General features: G+C 39.8%; 2 protein-coding genes across 2 annotated transcripts; both read right to left on the bottom strand.

Moving 5' to 3' along the window:
• Positions 1 to 882: 882 nt before the first annotated feature.
• Positions 883 to 4,078, bottom strand: LOC147870158 (pentatricopeptide repeat-containing protein At3g09040, mitochondrial-like). The gene has a single exon (XM_087337528.1). The coding sequence runs from the start codon at positions 4,013 to 4,015 to the stop codon at positions 1,367 to 1,369; it is 2,649 nt and encodes an 882-aa protein (XP_087193654.1). The 5' UTR covers positions 4,016 to 4,078; the 3' UTR covers positions 883 to 1,366.
• Positions 4,079 to 10,284: 6,206 nt separating this feature from the next.
• Positions 10,285 to 12,305, bottom strand: LOC147870157 (phytolongin Phyl2.2-like). Its single transcript, XM_087337527.1, has one exon. It carries the CDS (start codon positions 12,182 to 12,184, stop codon positions 11,093 to 11,095), a length of 1,092 nt encoding a protein of 363 aa, XP_087193653.1. The 5' UTR covers positions 12,185 to 12,305; the 3' UTR covers positions 10,285 to 11,092.
• Positions 12,306 to 15,145: the final 2,840 nt, after the last annotated feature.

Genomic DNA, 15,145 nt, shown 5'->3' with positions numbered 1-15,145 from the left:
ACTTCAATTCGGTAGCTTTTTTGTACCACTTTCTCTTGCCTTTACCTCAAAGTAGTCTACATATAATCAATAATTGATCGATAACAATCACAATCAGCTCATTCATGCAACATCAATTGATAATAGTGATACTCATTTGACAAATAATTGATTTGAAAGTGTAGAAACCTAGCATTGAATATGGGCATTTGTAATGGATGCATTGCTGATAACTAGTAATACAAGTAGCCAATGTAATTGTGATCCCCTCAACTTATCTTACCTCACTCCGACCACAACTTCCATCTTGACCATGTGAACTCCCTCATTTATAAAAATAAACATGTCATCAGATGCTAAAAATAAATATGCCATTATATGCTAAATGTGCTTGGGAGCCTAAGGATCTTTGTTGACCTCTTGCACAATGGGCTTTTATGTTACATTCATCATATATTAAAAGATCAATTAGTCTTAATGTAAAGATCACACACACAAACTCTTCTCTCCAAAAACCACTCACAACTCTTTACAAGATCACCCAAGGGTAGGAAACAATAGTATTCTTTTCTTAAGGATAAAGAAGCACCCATAATAAAAGGGAATCAACATTACCAAACAACAACAACACAGTTTGAGTTCAAAATCAAACCATGAGACCATAGCTTAATGGATTAATAGTTGAAAACGTTTGGTACAATTTACGTTCCAAAATTCAGAAATGGCTTTGTTTGGCTTGGGGAGGTTAATGGTTTAATTCAAATAATATTGATCTTTAAATGGCTTGGGGAAGCTTAAAACCTAAAGCTAAATGGCTAAGTACAAGTTTGTGATGCTTTAACAGCTTATGGGACCATTTCTATAGGATAAAATAGTACAATATACAAATTATAAACCCTAACATGTTTTAAAGTTGATGATCCTCAACTTTATTTTTATGCAAATTACTTGCTAAACAACTTAGGTTAGATTTTATAATATAAATTAACATGGAAATTCCAACACTGGTGTCTACGACTCCTTTCAAATTAATGTTTGCACTTCTCTTTGGAGGCCAAGAATCTGAAAGGAGTCGTAGACACCAGTGTTGGAATTACTGGTGGCAATGACAGATTCATAGTGCTCTCTATTGAGAGCAATAGAGGTAAAAACTTTGCGGAGAAACACATTATTAATGTTTTATCCCACTGAGTAGAGAGAATGTGTTCCATTTCGATCACTTATCCATCATGACATGAATTAAAGCATTGAAAAATATCAATTTCAAGGTGGGCTTATAGATGAGGGTGAGTAGCAAACACATGATTAGCCATGGTACTGAAAGGCTAAGTTTGGTTATTGGAAGCAAAAGATTTCTTTGACTTCAGCAAGCAAATAAGATGTTCATTTATTTGAGACTGCTGAAGAGATTTGACAGCAATACGTACCCAGAGGCACAATCAGGCTCTAATTCCACAGCTTGCTCGAAACACTTTTGTGCTAAATCCTTATTACCATACGTACCGCACGCACTAAGTAAAGACAACCACCCAAATGCATCTCCTTGGCTAGGCATGCTTTGAAGGAAATGTTTTGCATCGGATAGACACCCTGTACGAGCTATGACATCTGCCATACAATTGAAATGCTCTATACTTAAGATGACACCATGATCCTCTCTCATGGATAAAAAATAACGATGTGCTTCTGGAACTTGACCTATCTGGCTACAAGCAGTAAGTATACTACACAAGATTCCAGCATCTGGCATTGTGCCTTGATGTCGCATGGTTTGCAAGCAATGATTAACCAGGTTACAGTTTCCATGCTCGACATATCCTGCAATCATTGTACCAAATGATACAACATCTACACTGGAGATATTTGCAAACACGTGTTCTGCATCCTCTATACTTCCACATCTAGAATACATGTCAATAAGGGCATTCTCTATAGATATGTCTAGTCCAACATCACACATTAGGATACTGCTATGAAACAATCTTCCATGAAATAAAGATTTTATGCTGCCACAAGCTTTCAGAATGCACAAAAAAGTGATCCTATCTGGAATTATACCAGCCTCAGTCATATCATGATAAAGCTCAAGAATAAACAAATCATAATTGCCTTTCTCAGCATAGCCATAAATCAAAGAATTCCATGTCACAACATCCCTCTTTGACATTCCATCAAAAACCTTGTGCGCTCCGTCGATACTTCCATTCTTGATGTATATGTTTACAAGGGTGTTTCCTGCAATTACATCCATTTCTAAACCACTAATAAGAATATCTGCATGTAGAGAATGGCACTGCTCAAGTGTACCGACATTAAGACATGCTTTTAATGCAGACGAGTACAGGATAATGTTTGGTTTTACACACTCCCCTTTCATTCTTCCAAAAAGTTCTAGGGCAAGATAGCTGTGGGACTCCAGAGTAGCACAACCATCAATTAGTGCACCCCATGATGTCAAAGTCTTATTATTTAAGCAATCAAACACTCTTATTGCCTCTGCTAGAGTTCCACATTTAGCATACATGTCAATAACTGAGCTTCCTACAACACTATCTGATTCAACTCCTCCAATGATTATCTGACTATGAATAACCATGCCTTCCTTTAAAGCCATGATCCTTCCACAAGCCTGTAAAGCACATGAAAAACTAATCGTATTTGACCTTCTTCCCTCCCATTGCATCTTCTCAAACAGTTGAAGAGCAATAAGATTCTTATCATCCTGGACATAGCCTGACATGATTGAGCCCAAAGTGACCTCATCCTGGTCAATAGAAATATTAAACAATTTATAAGATTCACTCACACTTCTACACTTAATATACATATCAATAAGGCCATTGGAAACGACCAGGTTTGATTCCAGCCCCAGCTCGATAGCATAACTATGTAAGAGCTTCCCATGGTACAAGGAACACATTTGGCCACAAGCTTTTAAAACACTTGAAATGATGAACTTGGTGGGCGTTATGCCTTCCTGCTCCATATTCATGTATAGATCGAAGGCAACAAAACCATCTCCATCAATAACATGTCCCGCAAGCATTGAAGCCCATGAAACAACACTTCGATTGGGCAATGTCTTAAATACTTTGCGAGCATCAACTAAGCTTCCACACTTACCATACATGTCAATAAGAGAATTTCCTAATACAATGTTAGACTCAAAGTTAAATTTAACAACTTTGTCATGTATTATGAGACCATGTCTAATTGACCCTATGCTGGCACAAGCTTTCAATGAGGATGATAGGATACTTTCATCTGGGATAACAGCCCTCTTTTGCATCTGTTCGTATAGTCCAAGTGCAAGATGACCACATTCATGTTGGACATAACCTGCAAGAAGTGCACCCCAAGACACTATATTCCTATCATCCATTCTATCGAACATTCTTTGTGCTTCTTTAAGAGCACCACATCTCGCATAAAAATCCACAAATCTGGTCCCAGAGACCACATCTGGTTCTATGCCTTTCGCAATGAATTGATCATGCATCATTTTACCTTGCTTCAAGTCCCCAGCAATGCCACGTGCTTTTAACACACAAAAGAACAAAGATTTGGTTGTTTGAAACCCTTCGTTCAGCATGCGATCATAGAGAAAGAAAGCCATTTGATATGATTCAAACATGATATGTGCAGATATGATTGCACTCCATGTACATTCCGAGGGCCTATCGACATCCATAAAGACAAGATTTGCATCTAACAAGCAACCACACAAGGCAAAAGCATGAATAAGGTAGACATGGAACGATGACGTCTTCTTCTGCGCATCAGAGTAAGTGATGCTAATGACGAGGGAATGGATTCTTCTGCAAGATTCCACGTCTTTCTTTTTAGCACAGGCTTGTATAAGATTGTAGATACTATGGGTGGAAACCGAGATCCCGCTATGGTGACAGAGGCATGCGAAGCTGTGCAGATTTTCCTCCTCATTGGTGTGGGGGGGCATAGAAGAGAACTCCGAGAGAGCATGCTTAAGCGGAGAAGAGAGGACGTATCTGGGTAATCGAGCGGAGCTCCTCTGCATTCCCGCATTCTCCTGCTGCAGCTAGCCAGCCGTCTTGCCTCGGCGTTCCTCTCTGTCTGTCTCTGTCTCGACGTTAAAGAGGCAAAATGCAGAGAGTGTTGGAAGGACATAGCCAAGCCACACTCACTACACATCCATCCCATCCCATCCCATGGGCCATCATTGGCCATTGGGCTCTCTCTCTTTTCTCTCACCACAAAGGAAATTCATGGGCCAGAGATCATAAAACCCCATCCCATCCCATGGGCCATCATTGGCCATTGGGCTCTCTTTTCTCTCTCGAGAAAGGAAATTCATGGGCAAGAAATCGTAAAACCCCCACCTCGGTCCCATGACCCAATATTATCCTCCCTATGTAGTATGAACCCTAACAAATTTCAATCTCTATCTTCTTCTTTTTTGGTAAGTTGTTACACTCCAAGCCACTATTAAAAATTTTCAATCTCTATCTTCTTCTTTTTTGGTAAGTTGTTATACTATAAGCCACTATTAAAAAATTTCAATCTCTATCTTCTCCTTTTTTGGTAATTTGTTACACTATAAGCCACTATGTGGGGTTCCAAACCCAATTTTACTCACTTCTCTATTATATAGACTTCATACATATCTCATAATTCACTAGATACCACTGTGGAATGTAGGGGTTGAACCCATGACTACCTGGTCTCCATTGGGCACCCTTATCAACTGAGCTACATACAGTTGGACTCTCTCTTGTTTTCGTAATTTGATATTTGTTATTAAAAAAAGATAATAATACAAACCTTGCTATCTTCACCACTTCACAAAGAGTGACAATGCAAAGGAAACCCTCTCAAGTGTTGTAAAACTAGATGACATAAGTCTATTCCTCTCGGGACAACATCCCCATATAACATAGTTGTGAAAATTGCCAAATCAACTTCCCTTTCATCCTACGAAGTTGTTGTGTTACCACATGACGTCCATCAAACAAGAACCCATTTCGCATGGTCCAATTAAACCACATCCCCCAATATCTGAGAGGTCAAACACAACCTTATATGATGGTGCAAGCATAGCTTTATCCTTAATAATAGAAACCCAGTTATAAGGCGACAAAATATTTCCAGTTATCGATGCCCAAATTTGTGATATATTCTCCCTCCATCTAGGCTCTCCCTCTCTCTCCCTCCCTCTCTCTCTCTCTCCCTCTCTCTCTTTTTGGTAAAAGCATTATATTAATTGTATGTAAAATCCACTTAGTTACACCACTTCTTAGTCACCTCTACCTATCATATGCCTATGTAGGGAGAGGGACGTCTTGTAATGCTACTAAAAAACCTGAATATGCATTTGAGGAAATGATCGCCATATGCTCTAACATCCAAAAATTCCACATGAGAATACCATTCAACTTCTTTATATAGGCTTTCACCCCATGTCTATTATCAACATGAAAGCATTACGCATATTTCAATTATGTTGTAGACCTCAATAACGTAAATTTTGGAACAATATCTCCGTCTCATCATTTGAACAATTTTGAACATATTGAGAAGAAACCCATTGTTGAGGTCTCAAACAACAACAGGTCAAAACTTGCCAAATGTCTGATAAGTACTTTCAAATGGTACACGCTATAGGACATTCAATGAACCTATGTGTACTATCCTCCAATGGAACTGTGCAAAAGAAACAAGTGCCAGATCCTAGTCCTCGTCTCTTTAAGGCCAAACCTAATGGGAGCCCACCAATCATGACTCTCCATATGAATACCTTTGCACGAAATGGTAGATGGGAATGCCAACCACGTTGTAATATTTTCCACCACCTTGCATCCGACTTATATACATTCCATAACTTCGCTGCTTTAGGAGATAGCCAAGATAATGATGCCATTGCATGATCATACAATATATTTGTAGTGACCTATAACAAGCGTGTACCATCTTGTAACCACCAATCCACCCAAGGTGCAAAATTTGTTTTCAATGGCAAAGGTCCTTGCAACAATGGTATATCTTGTAATTTCTCCCAAAAAAATCCATAATTTGGGGGAGTACATAACCATCACTTGGCATCTTCAAAATCCGACAACCATTGAGATTCATTATCAACCACATCTTCCAAATGTACAATCCCCATTCGAACTAAACGATTAAATTGAGATCTCAACTTCTCTTTCCCATGCCAAAACTACACTCGAGAAGAAACAAGCAATTCATTTTGTAATGAATTACAATATTCTCGATCACTTGATGGTCCCCATTCAAAAAGAGATAATGCATCTTGCCACGATCTTACCAAATGTTGTCCACATGCAGAATGTCGAATCTTTAGAAGAATACTTCCATTGAGGAATGACCACCAGGATGCTTGAATCTTTGTTTTCCCGTGAACCAATCCTTCATGCTCAATAAAATATTGCATCGTACATATCCATGGTTGATCTTGTTGACATATATCTTGTAATAATGCAAATCCACGAGCCATCAAATGCCTTTCCAAATCCAACATTGCTGCACCACCTAACCTTTTAGGAGTAGCCAAACGATCCCATGAAATCCATGTAACTCCCATCATTTCTCCCTTTCGCCACAACGTGAACCGAATAGGTTGTAACATGTTTTGTAATGCCTTCTTAGTCCAAGGTAGTAAAGGCAAAAAATATAATAATATGGGTATCAAGATACATTGCACCACTTTGAGTCGTACATGAAAGGGCCATGATTGAGACTTCCAATACATAAATTTGTCCTTCAATTTACTACCAATCCAATCAATCAATTGAACATTTGTAACATCAACACCCAATGGATAACCCAAATGTCAACAAATTGATCTTCGTGTAATTCCTGACCCTCGTCATCCCAAACATTCCAAATCACTCTCCGTACAAGAAATAAGGTGAGACTTCCTCCAATTTATATACAACCCTAAAGCCAAAGCAAATTGATCTCTCTCTCTCTTCTCTCTCTCTCTCTCTCTCTCTCTCTCTCTCTCTCTCTCTCTCTCTCTCCGCCCACCTCACATGTTGCCCATGGATCACTCTTTATTTGCTTGTAAGTTGTGTCGAGGGTCATTGCGTTCTCATCTCACGTTGTGTCAGTCTTCGGGGAGTGCCCCATAGCCTTTGCGAAAGTGAAACCCTAACCCTTGCCTTATGCATGATTCCTTGTATGATAACCTTCATATGTTTCGAAAATCCAAACATTTTTTTGATTCTGTATAAATAATGATATGATAGTTTTAGCATTACACATAAAACACCGCATCCTCCACTGAATCAATTACTTTGTAGGAGCTTTCTCAAAAACCCGAATGCCGGAAAACATACATTTCCAACATAACATCTTCTTTTAGGAAAAGAGAAGCATGTATGTACCACACAAATTGAGGATACAATTTATGCCGATTTTTAGTACCTTTATGGTAATAAATGATAATAGACATACAAAAAAACATTGCAGAAAATCAAGATGTGTCGTGAAAGACAAAAATCTCCCACAACATGCACTTTGTCCCATGGAGGTGCTCTCTCTCTCTCTCTCTAAAACTACTAGTGGTAGTGACTTGGCCTTGCAAGGAGGTTCCACTACCACTTGTTGATGACACTTGTGATACTTGATCGAGCAATCCCATACCTTTGATAAATTGTTGAATATATTGCATTAACTTTTTGACAAGTCTCTTATGTGAACCACAATCATGGGTTAATTGGCACTTGTTGACATCAACATCCATGATAATGATGGTGATGCAGTTGAGGCTTCCATAACTCAACACAGATTTAGATGCCATTCTTCTTCTAGATCAATAGTATCAATGTGTTGCCCATGGACTTGGAGTGTCAAATTATCTGTTTACTAAGATGTATTTGAAGTGGAGGGAGTCACTGTAATTAGATCGCATTTTGTTGTTACCTCTAGAGAAACAACTATTACTCCTCCATACATGCATTAAAATCCAGAAAGCAAAATATAATTCCTATTGGAAAACAATGTCCAATATGTCATAAACTACTTTTCCCATTTGGAAAAGGTTGATCCCAAGGGTGATTCATGAGCCGTATTACCCCCGATGTACTGAAATCTTGAAGAGGGACATTCATGTTCAAAAGTAGGGGGTGCATCGGGGTGGGAGTAGATGATTAAAAGTCGGAAAAGGAGGCATTTTTGCCTGCCTCTATCTCTCTTTCTCACACACAAGGGGGGGATTGGAAGGGTATTTTGAGAATTAGAAATATGAGGAGCATTTTCGTAAATACGAAAACCACCATAACATTGTAATTTTGTGGGGTGAGCAAAGGGGGAGGGGGGGGGGGGGGGGGGGGGGGGGAAGAGACCCTCCGAAATACCCATGACTTCTTCATTATTTCCTCACATGGCTTTTATTTCTACATGCCCTTTGGTAACCCTCAAAAGAGCACATACATATATTGTTACTTGAGGAGTCACTTGGTCCTTTCATCACCTTTAACTCAATTACATCTGCTATTTCAGCAATTCTATTTGATTTCGTTCCCTTTTCCTTCCTGTTCAGGGTGGACCAAGGATGTTTCGGGAGCAATTTGTGGCCATTATATGCCACCATCTTCATAGTTTGTATTCTGGAGAATAATGTGTCAATGTGAATGTAATGAAGCCATTAGTTAAATTGGCCAAAACAGTTATTACTGTGCATTACCTCAAAGTAAAATTACAATTAGTTCTTTAAAACATAAACGCCATGCCCAATGCTTATAATTCCACATGTTTTGCCACTACACCATTGTGTCTGCATCTTTGGATTCTACAACTCAAAACAAAAACACCAAAGAAAAATGCGATGTTTGGAGTTTGGATTCAATTCCACGGAGTGATTATTTCTTTGACAGTTCACCTTTCAGCCGAACTATTTTGGTTACACTATATATATAGGTGGGATGATATAAGAGGATGTCAGTTCTACAATCAAAACCTGGGGATCTCTTTCTCAAGTTCACAAGCAAACAGTTATTTATTATATATATGAACCAATACTTCTTAGATGCAGACCCTTCATGGGTTGTCAACAGTATTACATAAATATTAAACAAGAAGGTGCCTAAGTAAACCCTTCTTTGGCTGATGACATTTGCCTGTAATGCCGCCATTGACAATACCAGTTATGTCATTTCAAGCCAATACAAGAGAACAGTTTCAGCCTTGTCCCGCTACCTTATGTCAATACACTTATCACCACTTAAGTTTTGCTGGTCTAGCTAATGCCCTTTTATTTTGAATCTCTTTGGGTGACAACTTAATGCAGCACAATGTACATATCCAGGCTTTCACATTTTATTTATCTTTAAATAAACTGTGGGATACCTACCCTACCCTACCCTTTCCCGATCTTTGGGTGTTTTACTGTTGTATTATTGCATTCTGCAACTGACACAATATTCTCATTTGCATCACAAATCCTATACCCTTTGTTCACTTCAAAAACACTAAATGTGAGCACTTTATTTTCAAATACATCTACTGTCGGGCAGGAGATCACTGGATAAATGCACAGTGACAATTAACTTCCTGCTTACATTGCAGTCATCATAATGCCCAAAAAGCCATTCACTGGAGAACATCTCACTCCAGTTATTTGATTCACGACTAAGGAAACACAAAACAGTAATACTACTTAGTATATTTAATGTAGATTCCTCTCATGACTGTTCTTCGTATGGGTACTACAGTTGGAAAGAGAAATTCTTTCTGAGCTACTACTTAGGAATCTATCATGCCAAAAATTCTCCACATCACTCATTCTAACAACTGGATTTTCAAAACTGATTCCATTAGTCATTCTATATCATTGGCATTTGATGACTAACCAATAGCCACCAGATAGTCGATTTGCATTGAAGCCAGTGTAATTTAGAATGCACATATAAAGAGATGTCAACTTAAATGTCAAAACACGTGTCTAGAATAAAACGTATGAAGGGGACTTGGGACATAGGCAGTCTCAAAAATAGCAGTGCTCTGTTATCTACTTCATTTGGCACCATGATTGCTTATATACATGCCGATACCAGTGATCATTCTAAGCAACTTCTTTTAGAAACAGTAATAAATGGTTTTTATTGCACAAGGCCTACTGGCATATGATTCAGTTGTCAACTCTTATCATATGAAGTTGGCAAGAACTACAATTTATCAGATAGATACATTCCCTCAATTGCAGCCATTTTTCTACATTGGATTTGCTTGCCTTTTTTTCTTCTTCTCATATTATAGTATAAGAGTACTATGGAAACTTTATGAAGCAGCCAAACTTGCAAACCATACTCAAATCAAAACTTGTGACGTTTATCCTCATTGGAATTTAAAAAAATAAAATTTGATACAGTCAGTAAGCACATCAATCAGAGAGATGTCGATGGGCGCCTCTAGATCTTAAAGTACAACAGGGGAAAAGGCCACAAACTGGTGCAAACTCTGAAAACAAGCTTGATAATTTTAGCTTAAATGCCAGTTCTCTGAATATTCAATGGTACAAACATGAGTTGGAAATCACCCATCCGAATCAAAAGTGGTCGTCTGTGCTGCTTTCTCAACACAATTATGTTACAAAATGATTCCAGCTTTTAAAAACCTGCAATACAAAGTTAGAACTGCCAGGACTCGGCATGCCCATCTGTATATACGCTGTCAAAGAATGAGGCCTCTACATAGGGCCATATAAAAAAGATCCAACCAATCTGCCTTACATTGCTAAACTGTCAGTAGGTCTGATTAACTCCACTACACCCAGCTGAGCTTAAACTTACTTGCCAGGTATTCCAAAGATCCAACCAATGAGCCACACTGCACACAGATCTCATGAACCAGTTGGATTGACAGTGAAAAGACTTGGTTTTCAGCTCTTATCTCACATATATCCTGCGATTAAACATGCTCTGCTGTGAGTGAGAAGAGGCTTCCAGATTTACGCTGCAACTTCTCAGAAACCCACAGCTGCTCCATGAAACTAATATCGCAGAGTCTCACACACCCAAGCTTGCATACATACTTAAAACCACCTGAATTAGCATGAGAACCAGATTACATACATAACTAGCCTCGTAATACGCATGAGATCAGCACAGCATGTGTCTCATCTAGCAACACAGCTGATGCCACGGCAAATGCCTAGCCAGATGGCCAGAAGGAACACACATATGAGTACATCCAACATGATCACAGATTTGGTGTTGCACCGCCACATCAACTTCTGTCGCTGAGCTCCTTGGCTGTCAGTGTGGCTTTCATCGCAGTTGCTGGTTGGAGCATCACTGGAGCCTTCATCTACCAGTACCTCAAGTTTCTTTGCCTGTTGCATGCCCTTTGGGACACCACCATTTTCCCTATTCATTATAATCTCTTTCACCTGATCCGTAGCCTTCTTCTTTGCCTTGAGCAGTTTACCCATCAAAGGCATCCGTGGAGATCTAGATCCATGAGGCTTCTCTTCCGTCTTAGAGTCGAAATCCTGATCGTGTGTTTCATTCAAGGGGGCTGCCGCAGCCAGACTAGTGGTCGCATCCAGATCCATTTCAACTATGTCCAGCTGCGCTTGAATCTCTGCTTCTGCACGATTCTTGTGTCTCTGAGGGATGCCCACGAGTCCTGCGGCCAGATTCCGCATCAGTGGGACCATTTCTTCGTCCAGGAAATGGGCTCTGAGCGTTAGGTTCTGCGAGCGAGAGACACGGCCTTTGAGGGAGGACTTGAAGGCATCCCTGACTTTGTGCAGGAAGGAGAATGCTTGGGCTTTGCTGAGAGCTTCGTCCATGATAGCACAGTAAGTGAAGAGGCCATCTAGAATGCAGATGAACCTCCGCTGGTTGGTGGTGTAGCTGAACGAATTGTGAAGGGGAGGGATGTTTTCCAGGCATTTGGCGGCAACAGAGGAGTAGAGGTCGGCGCTCAAAATGCCTTCTTCGCCACTCATCTGGGCGGCATTAATGTACTCTGCTACAATGGTGTTGGTGCCTTTGGCAACCGCCGCATAGTAGATCAAGCTCGGCAGGGGGGCCCGCATTGCCTCATTCGCGATATTATTATTACTACTACTAGTACGAGGTGCTTCTTCTGTGGGCTCGTCATTCTCAGGCAGAGTATAAGATCCTGCGTTGGTGAAGTGATAGATGGGAGCTGCGGCCGACAATGCCGATCCTGAAGGTACAGGACTCTTGCGGAACATCATCGTCTAACAGCAGAAGGAGAAGGAAAAGGAAAAAGGGACAAAAAACAAAAAGAGCAGGAGGAGGAAGAAGAAGAAGAAGAAGAAGAAGAAGAAGAAGAACAGAAGGGGGGGAAGGCAATCAAAGATATGGAGAAAATGGGAATTCAGAGAGAATGGGAGGAAGATCCAAACCTCCGGCAGCAGAGGAGTCCAGCATTAAATTAGGGGAGGAGGGTGTGAGTGGTGGTCGTGTCTTCTTCGTCTTCTTCTTCTTCTTGGTTCTTCTGGCGAGGGAGAAGTGCAATGGGCGAGTGAGTGGGAATGAGCTGCAGCATCTGGGCCTGCACCGGCATTGGCATAAGCTGCAGCAGCAACAGCATAATAATCATATATAGATATAGGTAGATAGATAGATATAGATAGATAGATAGATAGGTGCGGGCGGCTGTGGGTGTGCGGAGGAGGAGCAGAGTAGACGCAGAGAGGGAAGAATGGTGAGGAGCTCACGACAGAGAAACCATTGATAGATGGATGGATGGATAGGAGAAGGAGAAGGAGAAGGAGAAGGAGAAGGAGAAGACTGTGTGTGTGTGCGTGCCGTGCGTGTGCGTGTGCGTGATTTCCTCCACTAACGAAACACACAGAGAAAGACAGAGATGAAGAAGACGATGAAGATGAGAGACACTGAGACGCAGAGAGAGAGAGAGAGTAGAGACAGCTCAGAGAGAGAGAGAGAGAGAAAGAAGGGGGGGGGGGGGGGGGGGGGGTGGGGGTAGAGGGGTAAATGAAGGAGTAGTAACCTACACACACACACACACCCCTACATTATTTCATCATCAAAATGTGTGTGTGTGTGTGTGTTTGTGTGCGCGCATTATGTAATAGTGACTCAATGTATGTATGTACATAAATAAATATGTGTATGTTATGCACACATGTATATGTACATGTGTATGTGTATGTGTATGTGTATGTGTATGTGTATGTGTATGTGTATGTGTATGTGTATGTGTATGTGTATGTGTATGTGTATCTGTTTGTGTATCTGTTTGTGTATGTGTGTGTGTGTGCACTGTGTATTGTAGGAAGGTTTTGGCCCATCTTATGTATTTGTTTGTGGAATGGAGTGTACATGTATATGTCTTGTTTGTTTGTCTCTCTCTCTCTCTCTCTTGTCTCTCTGGATATGATGTTGTTGCACTCCAACTCCAACTCCAACTATTCCTCTCCATAAGATGATGGCATGAGCCCCCACGCCAAAAGTATCATGCGATCGTTGAACCTCGTCACTTGAAGCAACATCCAACAAAGCTCATTAGGTCCGACATCGGTAAATAGCCCCACTCTCATCTCTCTCTCTCTCTCTCTCTCTCTCTCTCTCTCTCTCTCTCTCTCTCTCTCTCTCTCTCTACCCTTTCTACATGCTCACACTCCTTCACCATCCGAGCCTCTCCTTGATTGCCGGCCCCACGGGAACCCATCCTCATTTGCAACAACTTTGGGGATCTAGCATGTTCTTGTTTTGTGTTGTCGAGAGTAGATCGAAGTTATACACAACCAAACTAACCAAAAAACTTTGCTACATAGGATCAAGATCTAGTCAAAAGCAAAAGCTTTTTCATATATACACTAGAGCATCCAAAGTATGACTTTTACTACATTTTTTTATATAGCTAGTTACTAATGATCTCACTTTACAACACGTTCGACATCGAATTTGACCATTCATGTTGTTGCCAACAAAATGTGTGTGTGTGTGTTGTTGAACAATACCTTTGGGCATGTTTATAATTGAAATAGTTGCATCAAAATGTTCATGTTGTTGGTAACTAAAATGGTTGGTAGAATGGTTAGATTTATCGAATTGATTGTCGATGAACTCTATAACCTAGTCCATGGTGGTGTTGGGTCCTCATCCCACTACATTTGGATAGGAGTGCCGGGAAAATGTCTTAAATATCACTCAAATTAAGTTATGCAATATAGTTTACCAAAGTCTCCTAATAAAGGAAATGCGAAGAACATTAAAAGATCCACTTTTTTTATGGAAAAGTTTAGCTTAACTTAAATCAAACCATGGAAAATCAAGGTTTTGAGGTATCTACGAGAATTAGAATGAATAAAATTACTAAATCCTTTAAAAGCTTGTGAAAGGCAGTGTAAACAAATTGATTGTTTTGCATATGTCGAGTTAAACATGTGGTGGGTGTACTATCTCCTCCACACTTCAAACTACCCTAAAGCATAGCTTGTGTGTATGTCTTGAGGTTCAATAATCATGGGTAGGTTCAAATTGGTTAGAGTTGTTGAGTTAGTTCAGTTCTCATTGTTTGTGTTGGCAAGTACCTCTATGCTTGAGTGCTAAGTGTATATCCTTAGGTTGAAGTGTACTTCACAATCTTCATGTTAAAAAATTGTGGTTCAAGTTATTATTGGTATTATTGAGCACCACAAGTGTAGGCTCGAGTTGTCCATGGTTGAAATCGAGTTCCCTACAAATTTACATGTTGAACTAATATCATAAACCTTATTCTAGTTATTGTTATTCATGTTGTTGAATCAATTTTGTCATATAAGTTTGACTACAAGGATTTGTGTTGTTCGCATTGCACCTTTAAGAGGTAAGTGATCTATGCTTTTCATAAGCCTAGTTGGAAAAGCAGATAAATTTGGAATGCAAAAAGCTCATGTTGAATCACATTTATAGTTACTATCAAATTTATAGCTTCTTGTTACTTATTCTTTCTCTAACTAGTTTCTAAAGGTTGGTTTGTCATTACATTTGGAGATACAATGCGATACAATTACGATATGGTGTCCCTTGCACATGATGTCTATTTTTCACTAAATTAGGCTCAAGTTGCTGAAAATGTTCAAATCTTAGTTATAAGAAGGGAAAATTATGCCGCTTGCATTTTCTCTAAAAACATGTTGATGCATGTTATTTTTGGTACACATCGTACTAATGTATGAATGCATCAA

This window comes from Azolla caroliniana, unplaced genomic scaffold (genome assembly GCF_043228905.1).
Source record: "Azolla caroliniana isolate FFs.n. ecotype wild unplaced genomic scaffold, voAzoCaro1.0.p SCAF_1, whole genome shotgun sequence".
Classification (NCBI taxonomy): Eukaryota; Viridiplantae; Streptophyta; class Polypodiopsida; order Salviniales; family Salviniaceae; genus Azolla; species Azolla caroliniana.
This window is presented reverse-complemented; position numbering and strand designations above follow the sequence as displayed.

Excerpts from the sequence above, each read along its gene's own strand:
- LOC147870158 (XM_087337528.1), bottom strand. The coding sequence starts at position 4,015 with ATGCAGAGGAGCTCCGCTCGATTACCCAGATACGTCCTCTCTTCTCCG.
- LOC147870157 (XM_087337527.1), bottom strand. The coding sequence starts at position 12,184 with ATGATGTTCCGCAAGAGTCCTGTACCTTCAGGATCGGCATTGTCGGCC.